The following is a 16,451-nucleotide window of genomic DNA, read 5'->3' as shown; positions in this document are numbered from 1 at the left end:
ATTTATTCATTCATTTACTGAGCACTTTACATATGCAAAGTACCCTATCTTAATCCATTCTGGCTTCTACAGCAAAATACCATAGACTGGGGTGGCTTATAAACGACAGAAATTTATTTCTCACACTTCTGGTGACTGGGAATCCAAGATGAAGGCACTAGCAGATTCAGTGTCTGGTGAGGACACATTCTCTGGCTCATAGTGTCATTTCACTGTGTCTGCACATGGGGAAGGAGTGAGCTAGCTCACGTGGACTCCTTGGACTTGGACTTTGAATATGTTGATGAGGGGTTAGCATGCTGTGGTGGGGAAAGATAGAATGACTCTGTCTAGTCCGCAGGAAAAGGTCATAAGCTGAGACGGATGTTATCTCTTGGGTGGAGACCACTGACTTTGTCATCTTGTTCTCAACTTTGAGAAAAACACAGAACATACTGACAATCTGAAACAAATCATTTCGAATGAGAGAGTGTGAAAAAACAGAAGCAACAATGAAAGGGGAGGAGGAACTGCCAAGGACTCATTAGGACAACAGATATCAATTGCCATGTCTCCAGGTACTTGAAAAATTAGTTGAGCTGCTGGTGAGGGAGCATTTCTTTCTGAATATGACTGATGGAAAAGATCAGAAAGCAAGAGTTAGCAGAGGTTTATGAATCTAAATAAGCTGCTTAATGTTGCTGAATAGAAAAAAAATCTATAGATAGATGTTTTAAGCTTGCTTCTTAGAAGGTTCAAATACAGAAAAAAGACAAATTAGTAGTGACAACTTTCTGTGGACTGAATCCAAACAAGGTAGCTCATCAGAAGAATTGAAGTCTTAGCAATAAAGTTTTCTATGAGACATTTTTTTAAAATGAAAACTAAAAGCTTAAATATTGGATCTGCCTTTAAATTAATATCCTTTGGAACTGGTATGTGTGTAAACCTTGTAAAAATCCATGAATTATCAATCCATGGCAAAGTCTCATAGAGTTTACTTTTGGGTTGCTGATCATGTGTTAGGAAGAACACAGGAGAGCTTAGTTGTAGGGAAAACAGAATGTGAGGACTGGGCGCAGTGGCGGACACCTGTAATCCCAGCACTTTGGGAGGCCGAGGCAAGCAGATCATGAGGTCAGGAGTTCGAGACCAGCCTGGCCAACATGGTGAAATCCCGTCTCTACTAAAAATACAGAAGTTAGCTGAGCATGGTGGCGGGCGCCTGTAATCCCAGCTATTTGGGAGGCTGAGGCAGGAGAATCACTTGAACCCAGGAGGCAGAGGTTGCAGTGAGCTGAGATCGTGCCACTGCACTCCAGCCTGGGCAACAGAGCAAGACTCTGTCTCAAAAAAAAAAAAGAAAAAAGAAAACAATGCAAGATTCAAAATGTTTAAGGTAAGAGTCTATGATATCATAATACTAATTGCAAAAATATTGTAATGTTTGTTAGCAGTACATAATATAGTCAGGATGAAGCCTTGATAAGTTAGTGAATGAATAGAGCTGGAGTCTACTTAACTCTGATGGGACAGACCCTAGACCTCCCTTCCTTCAGCTGCTGCTCCAGCCCCTCATTTTCCATGACGTAGTAATAAGTTCAGGCCCTTGCACTTGTATGCATGGTTGGGAGCCAACGTACACCCAATGCATGTGCCCTCTTCACTTGTTTTCATCAAAAAATGCCTGTAGTCTGGCCCCATTCAAACCAGTCCAGGAGGTAAAGCTCTCAACTGTCTTCCCAGGGACTCTGGCTTCTGAATTTTATTCTATCCTCTGCCAAAGACCTCCACGCTTCTGACAAGAAAGCTCTTGCTCAAGTGTGCATTGTCAAAGTGCTTAAAAAGGTGGATGACATTCACATCACATGCAGTAAATAAGATCTTGTGAGAGTTTTCTAAGTAATCCATGGTTGGTGACATGTTTCCAGTTTCCTAAGCACAGTTGGACATCATCCTGCTAGGGCCAGTGAAAGGAAGGTGACTCAGATTCAACCTAGACCACGAGTGGCCTCTGGAGTGGCTCTGCCACCTCATTGCATTTAACTCAGGCCCTTCTTTTTGGGGCTTAAGTTTCTTCATCTTTGAAATGAGGGAGTAGAATGAATGGCCTACAGTTGTCCGTCTTGTTCTAAACGTCATTGAATCAACAAAAACAGACTCTCCCAACTTTTCATTTTCTTAAATGAATAAAGGTTCAGCACTTGTTTTAATACCAGAAAAAGTGAAGTTGTTTTTATGTCAGTAAAGGTATAACCAGAAAAACAGAACATGTAGGAAATATATTCAATTTATTGCAGGAAATTGGCTTATACCATTGTGGGATCTGGGGAGGCAAGAACAAAATCTGTAGGACAGGCCATCAAGAAGGGCAGACTGGAGGCCGGGTGCAGTGGCTTACACCTGTAATCCCAGCACTTTGGAAGGCTGAGGCCCATGGATCACGAGGTCAGGAGTTTGAGACCAGCCAGGCCAACATAGTGAAACCTCGTCTCTACTAAAAATACAAAAAAAATTATCTGGGCGTGGTGGCAGGTGCCTGTAATCCCAGCTATTCAGGAGGCTGAGGCAGGAGAATCGCTTGAATCCGGGAGGCAGAGGTTGCAATGAGCCAAGATCATGCCGTTGCACTGCAGCCTGGGCAACAGAGAAAGACTCCATCTCAAAAAAAGAAAGAAAAGAAAAGAAAAAAAGAAATGAAAAGAAAAGAAAAAAAGAAAGGCAGACTGGAACTCCTGGACACAGGTTGATCCTGTAGTCTATCGGCAGAATTTCTTCTGGAAATCTCAGTTCTGCTCTTAAACCTTTTCAACTGGTTGAATTTGAACCGTCTGATTATCTAGGATAGACTCCTTTACTTAAAGTCAACTTATTATGAACATTAATCACACCTACAAAATGCCTTCTTGGCCATGCCTAGAGAGTATTTGATGGAATAACTGGGGACTAGAGCCTAGACAGGCTCACATAAGGTTGACCTCACAGTATGCATCACAGTAACAGCTCCCATTGGACATTTATTTCTGAGGGCAGAATTTCCTTGGTATGGAGTGCAGCTCCTTTTGTCTTCATCTTAGTGAGCTTCACAGCGGCATTCAAGACTGTTGGCGATGTCTGTTTTTCCCACCCAGTCTCCTATGTCGATTTCCTTGGTATTGCTCCCACCTAGTTTTCCTCTTACATCTCTAACAGCTTCTCAGATCCTCCTCCTCCTCCACTTAGCCTTTACTTCCTTCTGTACATTCCATCTTTGCATAACTTCATCTCTTCTGCTGCTATTGAATACCATTATATGCTGGTGACTTTCTCAATTGCATCTCCAGCTCAGAACTTGCCTTTGAACTTTAAATGCATAACCAACTGCTTATGTTCCTTACCACCACTCCCAGGAATCTCAAAATTAAAACATTCCAAGTAGAACACACTGTCTGTCTCCCACCACCAAACCTACTCCTCCATTGGCTTTCCCATCATGGCTAATGGCACCATCACCCACCATTTTTCATGTCAGAAATCATCATTCTAGATTTGATTTCTCCCTTTCCTTCACTCGTTACATCTAAACCAAACCACAGTCCCATTTTTCACATCTGTCTGCTGTCTCCATACAACTGTTCCTGCCACTGTAGCAAAACTCTCTCACTTCTTGTCAGAACAATTACAGTTGCCTTCTAACTCATCTGCCTTCTTTACTTCTTGCCTTCCTCCAATTCATTCTCCAGAGAACACTTTTAGTGGTTTTAAAAGATGTAAATCAGATCACATCACTGTGCTTAAAAGTATTTCCTGCTCTCTTGTTCTCACTCATAGGTGGGAATTGAACAATGAGAACACTTGGACACAGGAAGGGGAACATCACACACTGGGGCCTGTTGTGGGGTGGGGGGAGGGGGAAGGGATAGCATTAGGAGATATACCTAATGTAAATGACGAGTTAATGGGTGTTACATATGTAACAAACCTGCGCGTTGTGCACATGTACCCTAGAACTTAAAGTATAACAACAAAAAATATATATATATAAAAGAATAAAAAAAGTATTTCCTGCTCTCACATATACACAGAGTACAGTGCTTCTTGCCAGGCCCTGTTTGTTCTCTGTGTCTTGATCCATCTCAGTGCTGTTTCTTTTATTTCTTTAGAGACAGGGTCTCACTCTGTTGCCCAGGCTGGGCTGAAACTCTGGGCTGAAGCAATCCGCCTACCTCAGACTCCTGAGTAGCTGGAATACAGGCAAGAGCCGCACATCTGGCCTCAGTGTCATTTCTACATACTGTTTCTTCTGTCTGGAATGCCCTTCCCTGGCTTTTTGCATAGCTGTATTCTCATCTTTCATGTATCTAGTTCAATGTCACCCCCTCAGAGACACCTCTTCTGGCAAACCTGTAATAATAAGTCTTCTTTATTATTCTCTATCTCAGCACTCCTTTGTCTTGTCTCACAGCACTTGTCAATTCAGTACTTATATGTGTGTCCGTTAGTTTTACTTGTTTGTCTGTATTGTTGTGCCTTCTCTTGCATTCAATTACCTTGCAGTGCTACTGTAGAAAATTAGAAATTCAACTCTAAAAATAGAGGATAAACACATATTGCCAGTTAAGATATACATATGAAATAGTATTAGCATGAATTCTAGGAATTACAGCTTTCAGTAAATGCTGAGTTGATTTAATTCCTTCTCTAAGCGATGATTCTATAAACTTCTCTTCATCTAGTGTTTTTGCAGAAAAATGGAATCCATTTTTCGTGCTTTCTTTAGTTCAACACATGAAGTTGGTCTGAATATTTCATAGGCACCTCCAGGTGGTTAGCTGTCTGGTCCCCTGCTTTGCTTGCTCTAAACCACAAAAATGAAAAACATGGAACTAGAGAAGAGTTTTAGTCTTAATTCTGCTTCTTTGCTGTGTAATTAGGAGCCTGTCAGCTCATTGTCTAAGTGACAGGCATTGAACAAGCTGTACGCATGGGGTGAAATCATAAAAGCAACTTTATTTGCCTCCCTCAATCCCTTTACACTTGCTCTGTCGGGAAACTCCTCTGCTGTTCTTGATGAAAATTTAACAGATCCTTTGGGTTTTCATGTTTAGGTAATAAAATTTCCTACAATCCCTTTAAATCACAGAACATGGTTGCAGTTTAACACTTGGTCCCAGGTAACAGCCAAAGCTTCCAACTTTACTCAGGGTTATAGTTGTTCCCTTTCCTCCGGTGGGGTCTAATGCAGGCAACAATCTTATAGCCAGGGAAAGGGATGGGAGGAGAGGTCATTATCCACCTTCTCTCCCCACCTCTCCTATCCCATCTTGCTAAGGTAGGTTTTTGGCCCTTCAAAGGTAAGAAGGTAGAGGAGAGAAATGGGGTCTGGAAATTCATTACTTAAATGGTACTGCTCTGAGATCGCATTGCAACTTGGGGGTCCAGTAGGCATTTGAGATGGTCTCTTTCTCTTGTCCATGCCTCAGTGGTCTTTCATAGGCTTCCATGAGGGACTGCCCTATCAATGACCTCCTCGAATTTGCTGCCTTGCCCTCAAGCCTGCTTCTTGGCAATTTACTTCATAGACCCTCTCTTTCTGGCAGTTTTCTTGCATGGGATTTAACATGGCCCCAGGACAGCTCTCTCCCATGTGGCCTGCATCTGGTCCTACATTAGAAACTTGTATGTATTCTCTGCTTTAACAGAGCAGTGATTCTTCTTCACTGTCTCTCCAAAGCCACACACGAGCGTTCTCTTTTGTTCTCTGGGTTTCCTAGATTTCAGTCTCTCTTCAAGCACTCTCCTTACTCTGTAGAGTTTTTTACTTGTGGGCTCTTCTCTTTTTTAAGAAATAAATTTTACTGTGTGTACTTAAAGTATGCAAGATGATGAAGCCTCTTCTTTTTAACACTGGGTTACAGGGTTGGACCTTGAAGAAGCTGGACCGTAGGAGAAGCTAAATGAGAAACAGAAGCTGGGTTCAGAATTTCTTCTTCCTTTCAATCTTGAGAAAATATCTTTGAACTAAGTGTCTCTTCTCTTCCTCTTTTCCTTATATAGTTCCCTAAGGAGGCCACTCTGGAGACCTTCTAGACATGTAAAATGAGGATAATAATAGTTCCTACCTTATAAGGTTGTGTGAAGGTTAAATGAGTTAATGTGTGTAAAGCACTTACAACAGATCTTGGCACATAGTAACTGCCATGTAAGTATCAGCTATTATCATAATTGCAATGCCATGCAGATGAACCCTCTAGTTCATCCTTATAGTTCTACGGGCTTTAGGCAGAGAGGTGGCCATGGGGATGGGAGAAGCAAAGAGAATTAGCCTTGAACAGGAGACTTGGGACTATAAGTGGGGGACTTAAGTATCTAAGGTTTATTAACTTGACAGGAAGCAGCTAATTTAAAACAGTATTATTGAAATTTCTTTGAGCTATGCTTCATGAAAAAGAAATGTTGAGCAGACAGACAGTGAAATATTAAATGTATGCACTTGGTTGAAAGGAAAAAAAACAATTAATGGGACATACTACTTCATTAAGTAAATGCAGCAATTAATTCTTTACTCAGTAAACTAGATAAACTTTAAAAATCCCTATTTATACTTCAAACAGTGTCTAAACGATTTAGCTGATATTTCAAAGGGACACTGAAGCTCAATAGGAATTAAGATGCCAAATCATTAGCCCAGGAGCGGTCAATACCTCTGTCAGCAGTTGGGTTATTGTTCATTTTAGGCATTGAGTTGCTATTGTGTTCTGTGTTCTTAGGCTAAAAAAAGGCGCAGAGTATGCATACCCAACACAGGTAGTACATGGTAGTGAGTGCTCAGTAAGCATGCATTGGATATAGAACATTCACTGGCCTATAGTGTCACCTCCCTGCATTCGCCCATTCCACAAAAGTCCCACCGTGTTTTAGGGATCCTGCATTCTCCAATTTTTATAAAATTAGTACATTGTTTACAATCAGAAAATAAGTCCCCTGGAACTTGGACCAGTGAGCACTGTAATCAGCGTTCACCTGCATTGGTTTTTCTTTCTACGTATTTGTGTGCCTGGGTTCTTATGAGCTCCTGCTGCCCTCCCTGTCTGCCAGTTCCAGGAGGCTTGCTGACCAGCTTAGCCTTTTACGCTCTCTCAGATCCTGCTGGCCGTGTCTCCTCTCTCCCAAGAGCTACGTGTAAAACATGGTATGTTCTGCACGTTTTAATTTAGCCACATTGATTCCATTGATGCCTTGTCAGATACTCTGAAGCCTGAGGCCTCATCAGCCACACAGGACAGATCAGAGATGGGCCCTCTGACTTTTTGACCCTGATTATTCTTTCTTTTTATTCTGGTTTTCTCTTGGCATTATAGAATGATGTGGAGAAGGAGATCTGGGGAAAGGGAAAGGAAGGGAACAAGGAGGAGGGAGTAGGAGGTCAGAGCTCACACATACACAAGAACAAAAGGACTGCAAATTGGGATCGCTCTCCACAGCCACCTTCCCTTCTTCCCTTTGAAAAGTGGATGCTGAACCATCTGTCATCTCTCAGGGACTCCAGCTCCAGGCTGGCTTGGACCAAGTGAGAGCTGCCTAGCCAGTCACTCATTAGTCCCTCCTAGGGCTGCCTCTGTGCATTCATCCTGCTTTCCCCAGGTGGGACATTCCACTGCCTTTGGGGGCTTCACACCCCAATTATTTATTAACGAGACAGAAAAGAATTGTTGATAAAGGCCGTGGCTGGAGAGCAGGAAGTAGCCATGGGCTGCTGCAGGGGTGGGCTCCTGCTTAGCAAATATTAGACCAGTTTTGTCTTGCTGCTGTTTTTATTTTGTTTGGACGCTTTTTACTGTTGTTATTTCACACATCCAAAGATGATATGTGCCCTAATTGCATTTCCATAGCACCTTTGACAATTCTGAGAATCTATTAATTTTTTAAATTCAAGCCTTGCATTAGAGATTCCTACAATATTTGAGTCTGGTTTGTATGTGAAGGTGGGTTGGGGTTGAGGAGTCTGTGAATAATATATGCAATTTATAACTATCTGTGAAACTGAAAATAAAATAGGTTGTATGTGCATGTCTGTGTGTGTGTGTGTGTGTGTGTGCATGTGTGTATAAGAGAGAGAGAGTGAGTATGTTGGGGGAAAAGAGTGACTCTGTATTTACATCCTCTATTTGGAATTTAGAGTTTTAAGTGAAAGTTGGTCCCTTTATCTAACCTGTCAACATTATAGATGATGCTGTATATTTATAAAGATATTTGCATATCTTTTATCAGATGAATGCTCTTAGTTGATTTAGTATTCCAGCTTCTATTTGGAAGATAAACTAATATTGAAAATGAACATGAAAAGCTCAGGGAATTTGACTCACTGCCAGTGCTGGGGTCCTCTTGCACTGGGATGTGTGACCTTTTGGGTTTAATGCTGGATGTAGTCAAATTAGTGAAATAGGAGCCTTCTCCATTCTTTTTCTTTTTTGTACCACCCACCTTCAGGTTTACCCTGTATCCAAATCCTCAAAGGTTTCTTCTGGTCTCTACTGTCTGCCAATCATCATTTAAGATGAAACTTTCCTTCTCTTGGGTTTTAAACGGACATTCTTGAAGACCTAATGTATACAAAATTAAAAAGAATAGTGTCTTTTAAGAATTTCCACACACAAAAAAGCAAAACTGGTTGACAAAATGCTTTTCAAAAATTGATACATATTAATTCTACATATTTTGGGGGTACATGTGATATTTTGATGCATGCATACCACGTGTAATGATCAGATCAGGGTAACTGGGATAGCTATCATTTCAAACATATACCTTTTCTTTATGTTAAGAACATTCCAATTTTTCTCTTCTAGTTCTTTTGAGGTGTACTTTGCATTATTATTAATTATAGTCACTGTACTATACTATTGAACACTATCTGAATGTAATTTTTTTTTTTTTTTTTTTGGACAGAGTCTCGCTGTGTCACCCAGGCTGGAGTGCAGTGGTGCGATCTTGGCTCACTACAACCTCCGCCTCCTGGGTTCAAGTCATTCTCCTGCCTCTGCCTCCCGAGTAGCTGGGATTACAAGTGCCTGCCACCATGCCCAGATAATTTTTGTATTTTTAGTAGAGACAAGGTTTCACTATGTTGGCCTGGCTGGTCTCGAACTCCTGACCTTGTGATCTGCCTGCCTCGGCCTCCCAAAGTTCTGGGATTACAGGCGTCAGCCACTGCGCCTGGCCCTGACTGTAATTTTGTACAGATTAACCAACCTCTCTTTATCCCCCTCATCCTTCCCAGCCTTTGGTAACCATGAATCAGCTCTCTACCTCTAGGAGTTCCACTTTCTTAGCTCCCACATACGAGTGAAACAATGCAGTTTTTGTCTTTTTGTGCTTGGCTGACTTCACTTAACATAGTGACCTCTAGTTTCATCCATGTTGCTGTAAATGACAAAATTTCATTCTTTTTATGGCTGAATAGTGCATATATTCTACATTTTCTGTATACTTAAGTGTATGAACACTTAGGTTGATTCCATATCTTGGCTATCATGAATAGGGCTGCAATAAACATGGGAGTGCTGACATTTCTTTGATATATGGATTTCCTTTCTTTTGAATATATACCCAGCATTGGAATTTCTGGATCATATGGTAGTTCTATGTTTAGTTTTTTGAGGAAACTCCATACTGTTTTAGGTGGCTGTACTAATTTACACTTCTTCCAACAGTGTATGAGTGTTCTGTTCTCCCTTCTCTACACCCTAACAAAGTGCTTTTGCATGAATTATCTCATTCTGATTTTTCTTTCTAAATTATAGAAGTCCTGTTCAACAGGAAGGGTAGAATTTATTGTATATTTTTTAAAGATCATAAAGCCGATATTCAGAGAAATTATTTAAAGCCACCATGAGCTCCAGTTCTAACATATGAAGGTTCATTTTAAGTCCCTTGAAGTGCTTTCTCCCTCTATGATATTGCAGTGCCTATCTTCTTCAATGATGGAGTGTCAGACAATAGAATGGAAAAGGAAGTGAGACTTTTGGCTAGAAAAGTTTAGCCATAGTCTTGAGAAGGGGCTTTTGCGCTACCTGTCTTAAAGACGAACATGGTAGACCAGAACCTACTTGGGGTCAGACAGAATTTGGTTCTTAATCCAACTCTGCAACTTGCTAGCTGTGTGATCTTTTCAAGTTACTTAATGCCTCTAATTCCTAGTTTCACCTTCTATAAAATGGAAAAATTTTGAAAAATTGTGACAATTTGAGATGTGCATGTAATTTTCTTGGTTTTGGCATTTCTGATTATTAACACCTCACACTTGCTCTCTCCATTTTGAGGACAAGGAAAGCTTAAATAAGAAGATAATTCAGGCTATACATACAAGTGTTTACACACAGTTTGGCTTGGGGTTAAAAAAACAAAACTGATATAATTCTGATAAGCAATAATTTTTATATTAACAAACAGCTTATTGATTCAGTCAAATTTGGGTTTTCCAAACAGGGGTTTATATGAAGATAAAGTCTCATTTCATTGAGTTCTCACACCTGGCTGTCTAATACACTCATCTGGAAGGTTCATCTGGGGGACTAGAAAACAAACAAAGCAAGAAGTGTGATGTCAAGAAGTATGAAAGTTCTCATCAGAGTTTTACCCTAATTGCAAGGTGGCCAATTGTTCTACCACAACTTCGTGGGCACTGGCAGAGCACGTGAGTCTCCTGAGTCAGAGACAAAGGATTTTATTGCTTACAGCAAAGCTAGCAGCATGAGCCTCATGTTCATGTCAGTTTCTCTTGGCCCTCAAGTTCAGAGGCAACGTGGAGTAGCCTAGGCAGATGCTGCACACACAGTGAGTGTCACAGATGAGAAACCTTGAATTTAGGAAACCCCAATAGTTTATTAATGGACTGCAAGCAAACTTGCCATTCCTTTTTGCAGAGAGAGAGTCATTATCTTTATTTTACTAAGCTACAAACTGTTGCGGGAAGTCAGGGACCCCAAAGGGAGGGACCTGCTAAAGCTGTGACAGAAGAACATAAATTGTGAAGATTTCATGGACATTTATCACTTCCCCAATCAATACCCTTATAATTTCCTATGCCTGTCTTTACTTTAGTCTCTTAATCCTGTCATCATAATCTGAGGATGTGTGTCGACTCAGGACCCTGTGATGATTGCATTAACTGCACAAATTGTTCATAAAGCATGTGTGTTTGAACAATATGAAATCTGGGCACCTTAAGAACAGGATAACAGTGATTTTCAGGGAACAAGGGAGATAACCTTAAAGTCTGACTGCCTGTGGGCTGGGCAGGACAGAGCCATATTTCTCTTATTACCAAAAACGGGTAAGAGACATATTATTGAATTCTTTCCCCAATAAGGAATATTAATAATTAACAGCCCTGGGAAAAGAATGCATTCCCAGGGGGCCTCTAAAATGGCTGCTCTGGGGGTGCCTGCCTTATGCAGTTGCAGATAAGGGATGAAACATGCCCTGGCCGCATGCAGCACCCCCAGGCTTGCTAGGATTAGGAAATTCCAGCCTGGCGAATTCTAGTCATACTGGTTCTCTGCTCTTGAACCCTGTTAAGATGTTTATCAAGGACAATGTGTGCACAGCAGGACATGGAAGTTCATGAGTGATTCTAGTTTCACCCTGACCTTGTGATCTCACCCTGACCTTCTGCCTTGTGATCTTTTGTTGCCCTTGAAGCATGTGATCTCTGTGACCCACACCCTATTTGTACACTCCCTCCCCTTTGAAAATTGCTAATAAAAACTTGCTGGTTTTACAGCTCACGGGGCATCACGGAACCTGCTGACATGTGATGTCTCCCCTGGACACCCAACTTTAAAATTTCTCTCTTTTGTACTCTTTCCCTTTATTTCTCAGACCTGCTGACACTTAGGGAAAGAGAAAAGAACCTATGTTGAAATATCAGGGGCTGAATTTTCCCCGATAACAAACAAACCTGCCTTTGGCTCTGGAGGGAGTGATCTTCTAAGGCTGTTAGCTTAGAAACCAGCCCAAGTGTTAAGGCAGCTTAACCAGGGTTACATGAGTGTAGACTGTTTCCAATCTCAACTACGGAAAAAAGGAAAGTGTGTCTTTGATGCAATTTTGACTTCCTGAAATATATTTACCTTCTTCAAATACTTGGAGAGGGGAGGAATGAGTACAAGTGGAATGGGGAAGTGAGAAGCAGGAAGAGAAAAACTGAGAAAAAAAATTCTCTTCACATTTTATAGTCACCATTTAAGCTGCTATATATACACAGTGTGCTTGGGGAAAGCTGTAAAATAATTAATAGTGCATGGGAGGAACATTTGTATTTCAATTGTCTACATTTAAGGAACACTTTGCATATCTGTTCAAGGCTTCCAATCATGGCCTTGAATATGAATGAGGGAGGAGGAGACAAGGGAGGCCCAGAGGCTAGAGAAAGCCTCAGACAGGGCACATCAATCGCCATAGAATCCCAGACCTGACCTTGTTACCAAGCCTCGAAGTCCAAGTCTGGTTATCTGTGTTTTCTCACTGAGAATGAAGTTCTGTTTGTGGCCTCTTCTGTGGTTTACCCATGATTGCATCAGAACAGTGCCCATAATTTTCCTTTATAATTGGCTTGTGTGGGCCACACGCAATAAAGGTTATTGGACTCTAACCAGTCACTTCATAAACTTTCAGATGCACTAATTAGGTTTATATGTGCCACAATCCTAGAAGGAGAGAAAACCAATAACTTTCAGCCAAAACTTACCTGAATTCTCAGGGCCTAGAGAATTCTGCTTTGTTAGAGTAAAAATTAGCTTTCATCTTTCAAGTGCAGCTATGAACTAATAATAAAGACCCTGAGGGTTTTCAGTACTTCATATTTTTCACCCCTGTAGCTAAGAAAGTAGACAGAATAGGCACTATTATCTCCAATTTCATGCACGAGGCTGCTGATGGCAGTTTAAGTGTCTTTCCAGAAGCCATTCAGCTAATTGGTAAAACTGAAACTAGAAACAAAATCCTTCCACTAGATGGCGGTGCTCACTAAGCTAGAGGCTTGGGTGGTCCGGCCAACTGTCTAGGGCTTGTTTCTCAGCACAGAAGCCTGAAACGTTTTTTGTTTTTTTGTTTTTCCCCTGAAATAACTAAAAGAAGAAAGCTACATTATATGTTCTAAGATTTTCCATAACTTCTCTCCATTCCACTATAATTTAATGTGGTTAGTATCATAATGCGTATCTGAACAGGGTGTTTCTGGAATAAGCTGCTCTTTTTATAGAGGATGGTGTTTTGGAGGCAGTATTTATAAAGTAAATTTCTGAAGATTGGGTTGTATTTTATACTTTAATTTACATGATTAAAATGGATATGGGCATCAAGAAAAGAAATCCTACGTCTCATACAAAATATGGACTTATAGAAACAAAGATAAGGACTTAAAATAATACTGTTGAAAGAAAATCATACCATTTGGATACGGTCTAGATAACAAGAATCACTCAGAATAAATCCCAAGGAAAAATACTGTCTCAAAACTTCATTCCCCCTGATTTGCAGTTGTACAAGGAACAATGTAATAATACGTAAAATTCTAGTTTCTCTGTGTTCAGTTAATATGCTCATTCTATTCTAAATATTCTTTAAAAGCAACCCTGCTAAGTTTATAATATAAAAAATATCAGCCATGTGTTGGGCTTAATATATGTTACTGTGCTGCTACCTCTTTGTTGACAGTGTGCATAATAAGTATTTCTGTCCTGGTACTGTTGAGACTTGCTTTTCAAAATAACCTTGTGTTTTCTATTTAATAGACTTATTTTTTAGAGTAGTTTTAGGTTTACAAAAAAATTACACAGAAAGAGAGTTTTCATCCTTCTCCCCCAAGTTTCCTCATTGTTAACATCTTACATTTGTGTTGTACATTTGTATTAGTCAGTTCTCATGTTGCTAATAAAGACATACCCTAGACTGGGTAATTTATAAAGAAAAAGAGGTTTAATGGACTCATAGCTCCACATGGCTGGGGAGACCTCATAATCATGGCAGAAGGCAAAAGAGAAGCAAAGACACATCTTACATGGCGGCGGCAAGAGAATGCGTGCAGGGGAACTGACTTTTATAAAACCATCAGGTTTTGTGAGACTTACTATCACAAGAACAGCACAGGAAAACCTGCCTCCAGGATTCAGTTACGTCCCTCTGGGTCCCCCCCACAACACATGGGGATTTTTTTTTTTTTTTTTTTTTTTTGAGACGGAGTCTCGCTCTGTCGCCCAGGCTGAAGTGCAGTGGCGCAATCTCGGCTCACTGCAAGCTCCGCCTCCCGGGTTCATGCCGTTCTCCTGCCTCAGCCTCTCCGAGTAGCTGGGACTACAGGTGCCCGCCACCACGCCCCGCTAATTTTTTGTATTTTTTAGTAGAGACGGGGTTTCACCGTGGTCTCGATCTCCTGACCTCGTGATCCGCCCGCCTCGGCCTCCCAAAATGCTGGGATTACAAGCGTGAGCCACCGCGCCCGGCCAACATATGGGGATTATGGGAGCTACAATTCAAGATGAGATTCAGGTGGGGCACAGCCAAACTGTATCAATATTTGTTAAAATTGGTGAAGCAATATTGATGCACATTATTGTTAACTAAAGTTGATAGTTGAAGGTTTACTCTTTGTGTTATTCAGTTCTATATTTTTGAAAATGTATAGTGTCATATATTCACCATTATAGCATCATACAGAATAGTTTCACTGTCCTAAAGGTTCCCTGTGCTCCATCAGTAGAACGCATTCCACCTTCTTGCAGCCCCCAGCCCTTGGGAATCACTGGCCTTTTTACTGGCTCTATAGTTTTACCTTTTCCTGAATGTTGTATAATTGGGATCACAAAGTAGTTATCCTTTTCAGACTGGCTTCTTTCACCCAGCAATATGTGTAAGATTCCTCCATGTCTTTTCATGTCTGCTAGCTCTTATTTAAAAATTGCTGAATACGGATCACAAGGTCAGGAGATCGAGCCCATCCTGGCTAACACGGTGAAACCCCGTCTCTACTAAAAATACAAAAAATTAGCCGGGCGAGGTGGCGGGTGCCTGTAGTCCCAGCTACGTGGGAGGCTGAGGCAGGAGAATGGCGTGAATCCCGGGGGGCGGAGCCTGCAGTGAGCCGAGATCGCGCCACTGCACTCCAGCCTGGGTGAAAGAGCGAGACTCCGTCTCAAAAAAAAAAAAAAAACAAAAAAACAAAAAAACAAAAATTGCTGAATAATACTCCATTGCATGAATGTGCCATAGTTTATCAATTGATTTAGTGAATTGCTATAAAGGTTGCTTCTAATTTTTCGCACCTATGAAGAAAGCTACTATAACTATTATATGGACATAAGTTTTCAACTCACTTTGATAAATATTTAGGAGCATGATTGCTGGATAGTATAAGTAATAGGTAAGAGATATGCTGGGTAGGTAAGAGAATGTTTAGTTTTATAAGAAACTGCCAAACTGTCAAAGTGACTATGATTTTGCATTCCTAACAGCAAGGAATGAGAGTTCCTGTTGTTCCATATCCTCACTAGCATTTGGTATTGACAGTGTTCTGGATTTTAGCCATTCTAATAGGTATGCAGAGGTATCTCATTGTTGTTTTAATTTGTAATTCCCTAATGACATAGATGTTGAATATGTTTGCAAATGCTCATTTGCCATCTGTATGTCTTCTTTGGTGAGGCGTCTGTACAGATCTTCTGCCCATTTTTAAATTGGGTTATTTGTTTTCTTATTGTTGAGTTTCAAGAGTTCTTTGTATATTTGGGGTACATGTCCTTTAATAGATATATCTTTACAAATATTTTCTCCCAGTCTATGGCTTTCTTTTAATTTTCTTTAAAGGACTTGTTTCTTAAGACCTATTTTAAAGCTAATGGGAACATTTGACTCATTTGACATAGAAAAAGATCTTTTCCTATAACCTCTTCATTTGTAAGAAACCTCTGGATTTCAAGTCAGGCTCTGCTTCAAGATAAAGGAAGACAGTTTCCTCTCTCAGCATCAATTTTCTTACAGGTAAACACAATAACTTGAGTTGGGTTATTTCTAAGATTCCTTGTAGCTTGAATATTGCATGATTCTATTTGATGACTACAGATTATGAGCAGACAAGGATTTTTTTTACAGCTCATACTGTCTACAAGAACGTTATTATTGGGGATCTTTCTAACTCTCCACATATATTGATGTCAGAAATGGAGACTTCATTCTTCCTTGGATTGGATGCTATTTAATCCTATCTTAAAATGTTTATAATTTTGTGTAAAGGACTTATGCTGTCCTACAAAGCAAAATTTACAGACACACAAACAATGAAATAGAACTGGACTTAGTAAGGTTGGAGAAAGCAGAGTTAAGGGCAATTAGAAACTCTGGAGTATTCAAGAAGGCTGTTCTAAGAAGTGTGGTGGAAGTCAGCCTTGAAGATGATACTTAACATTTAGTTTTGGAAGGAAAAAAAATGAGGCATT

General features: G+C 40.5%; 1 protein-coding gene across 10 annotated transcripts in view; it reads left to right on the top strand.

Annotated features, from left to right (window-relative positions):
* Positions 1–16,451, top strand: part of PIK3C3 (phosphatidylinositol 3-kinase catalytic subunit type 3) — a 763,308-nt gene that overhangs the window by 147,434 nt on the left and 599,423 nt on the right. For 2 of the 10 annotated variants that reach the window (XM_063645666.1, XM_063645864.1), the window contains one exon: positions 8,908–9,536. The exons of the other annotated variants lie outside the window; for them this stretch is intronic. In XM_063645666.1, coding sequence (XP_063501736.1) covers positions 8,908–9,120 — 213 coding nt within the window. In that variant the 3' untranslated portion in view covers positions 9,121–9,536. Of the gene's footprint in view, positions 1–8,907; positions 9,537–16,451 lie in introns of those variants that run through there. 10 annotated transcript variants of the gene reach the window in all.

This window comes from Symphalangus syndactylus, chromosome 1 (assembly GCF_028878055.3).
Source record: "Symphalangus syndactylus isolate Jambi chromosome 1, NHGRI_mSymSyn1-v2.1_pri, whole genome shotgun sequence".
Taxonomy (NCBI): domain Eukaryota; kingdom Metazoa; phylum Chordata; class Mammalia; order Primates; family Hylobatidae; genus Symphalangus; species Symphalangus syndactylus.
This window is presented reverse-complemented; position numbering and strand designations above follow the sequence as displayed.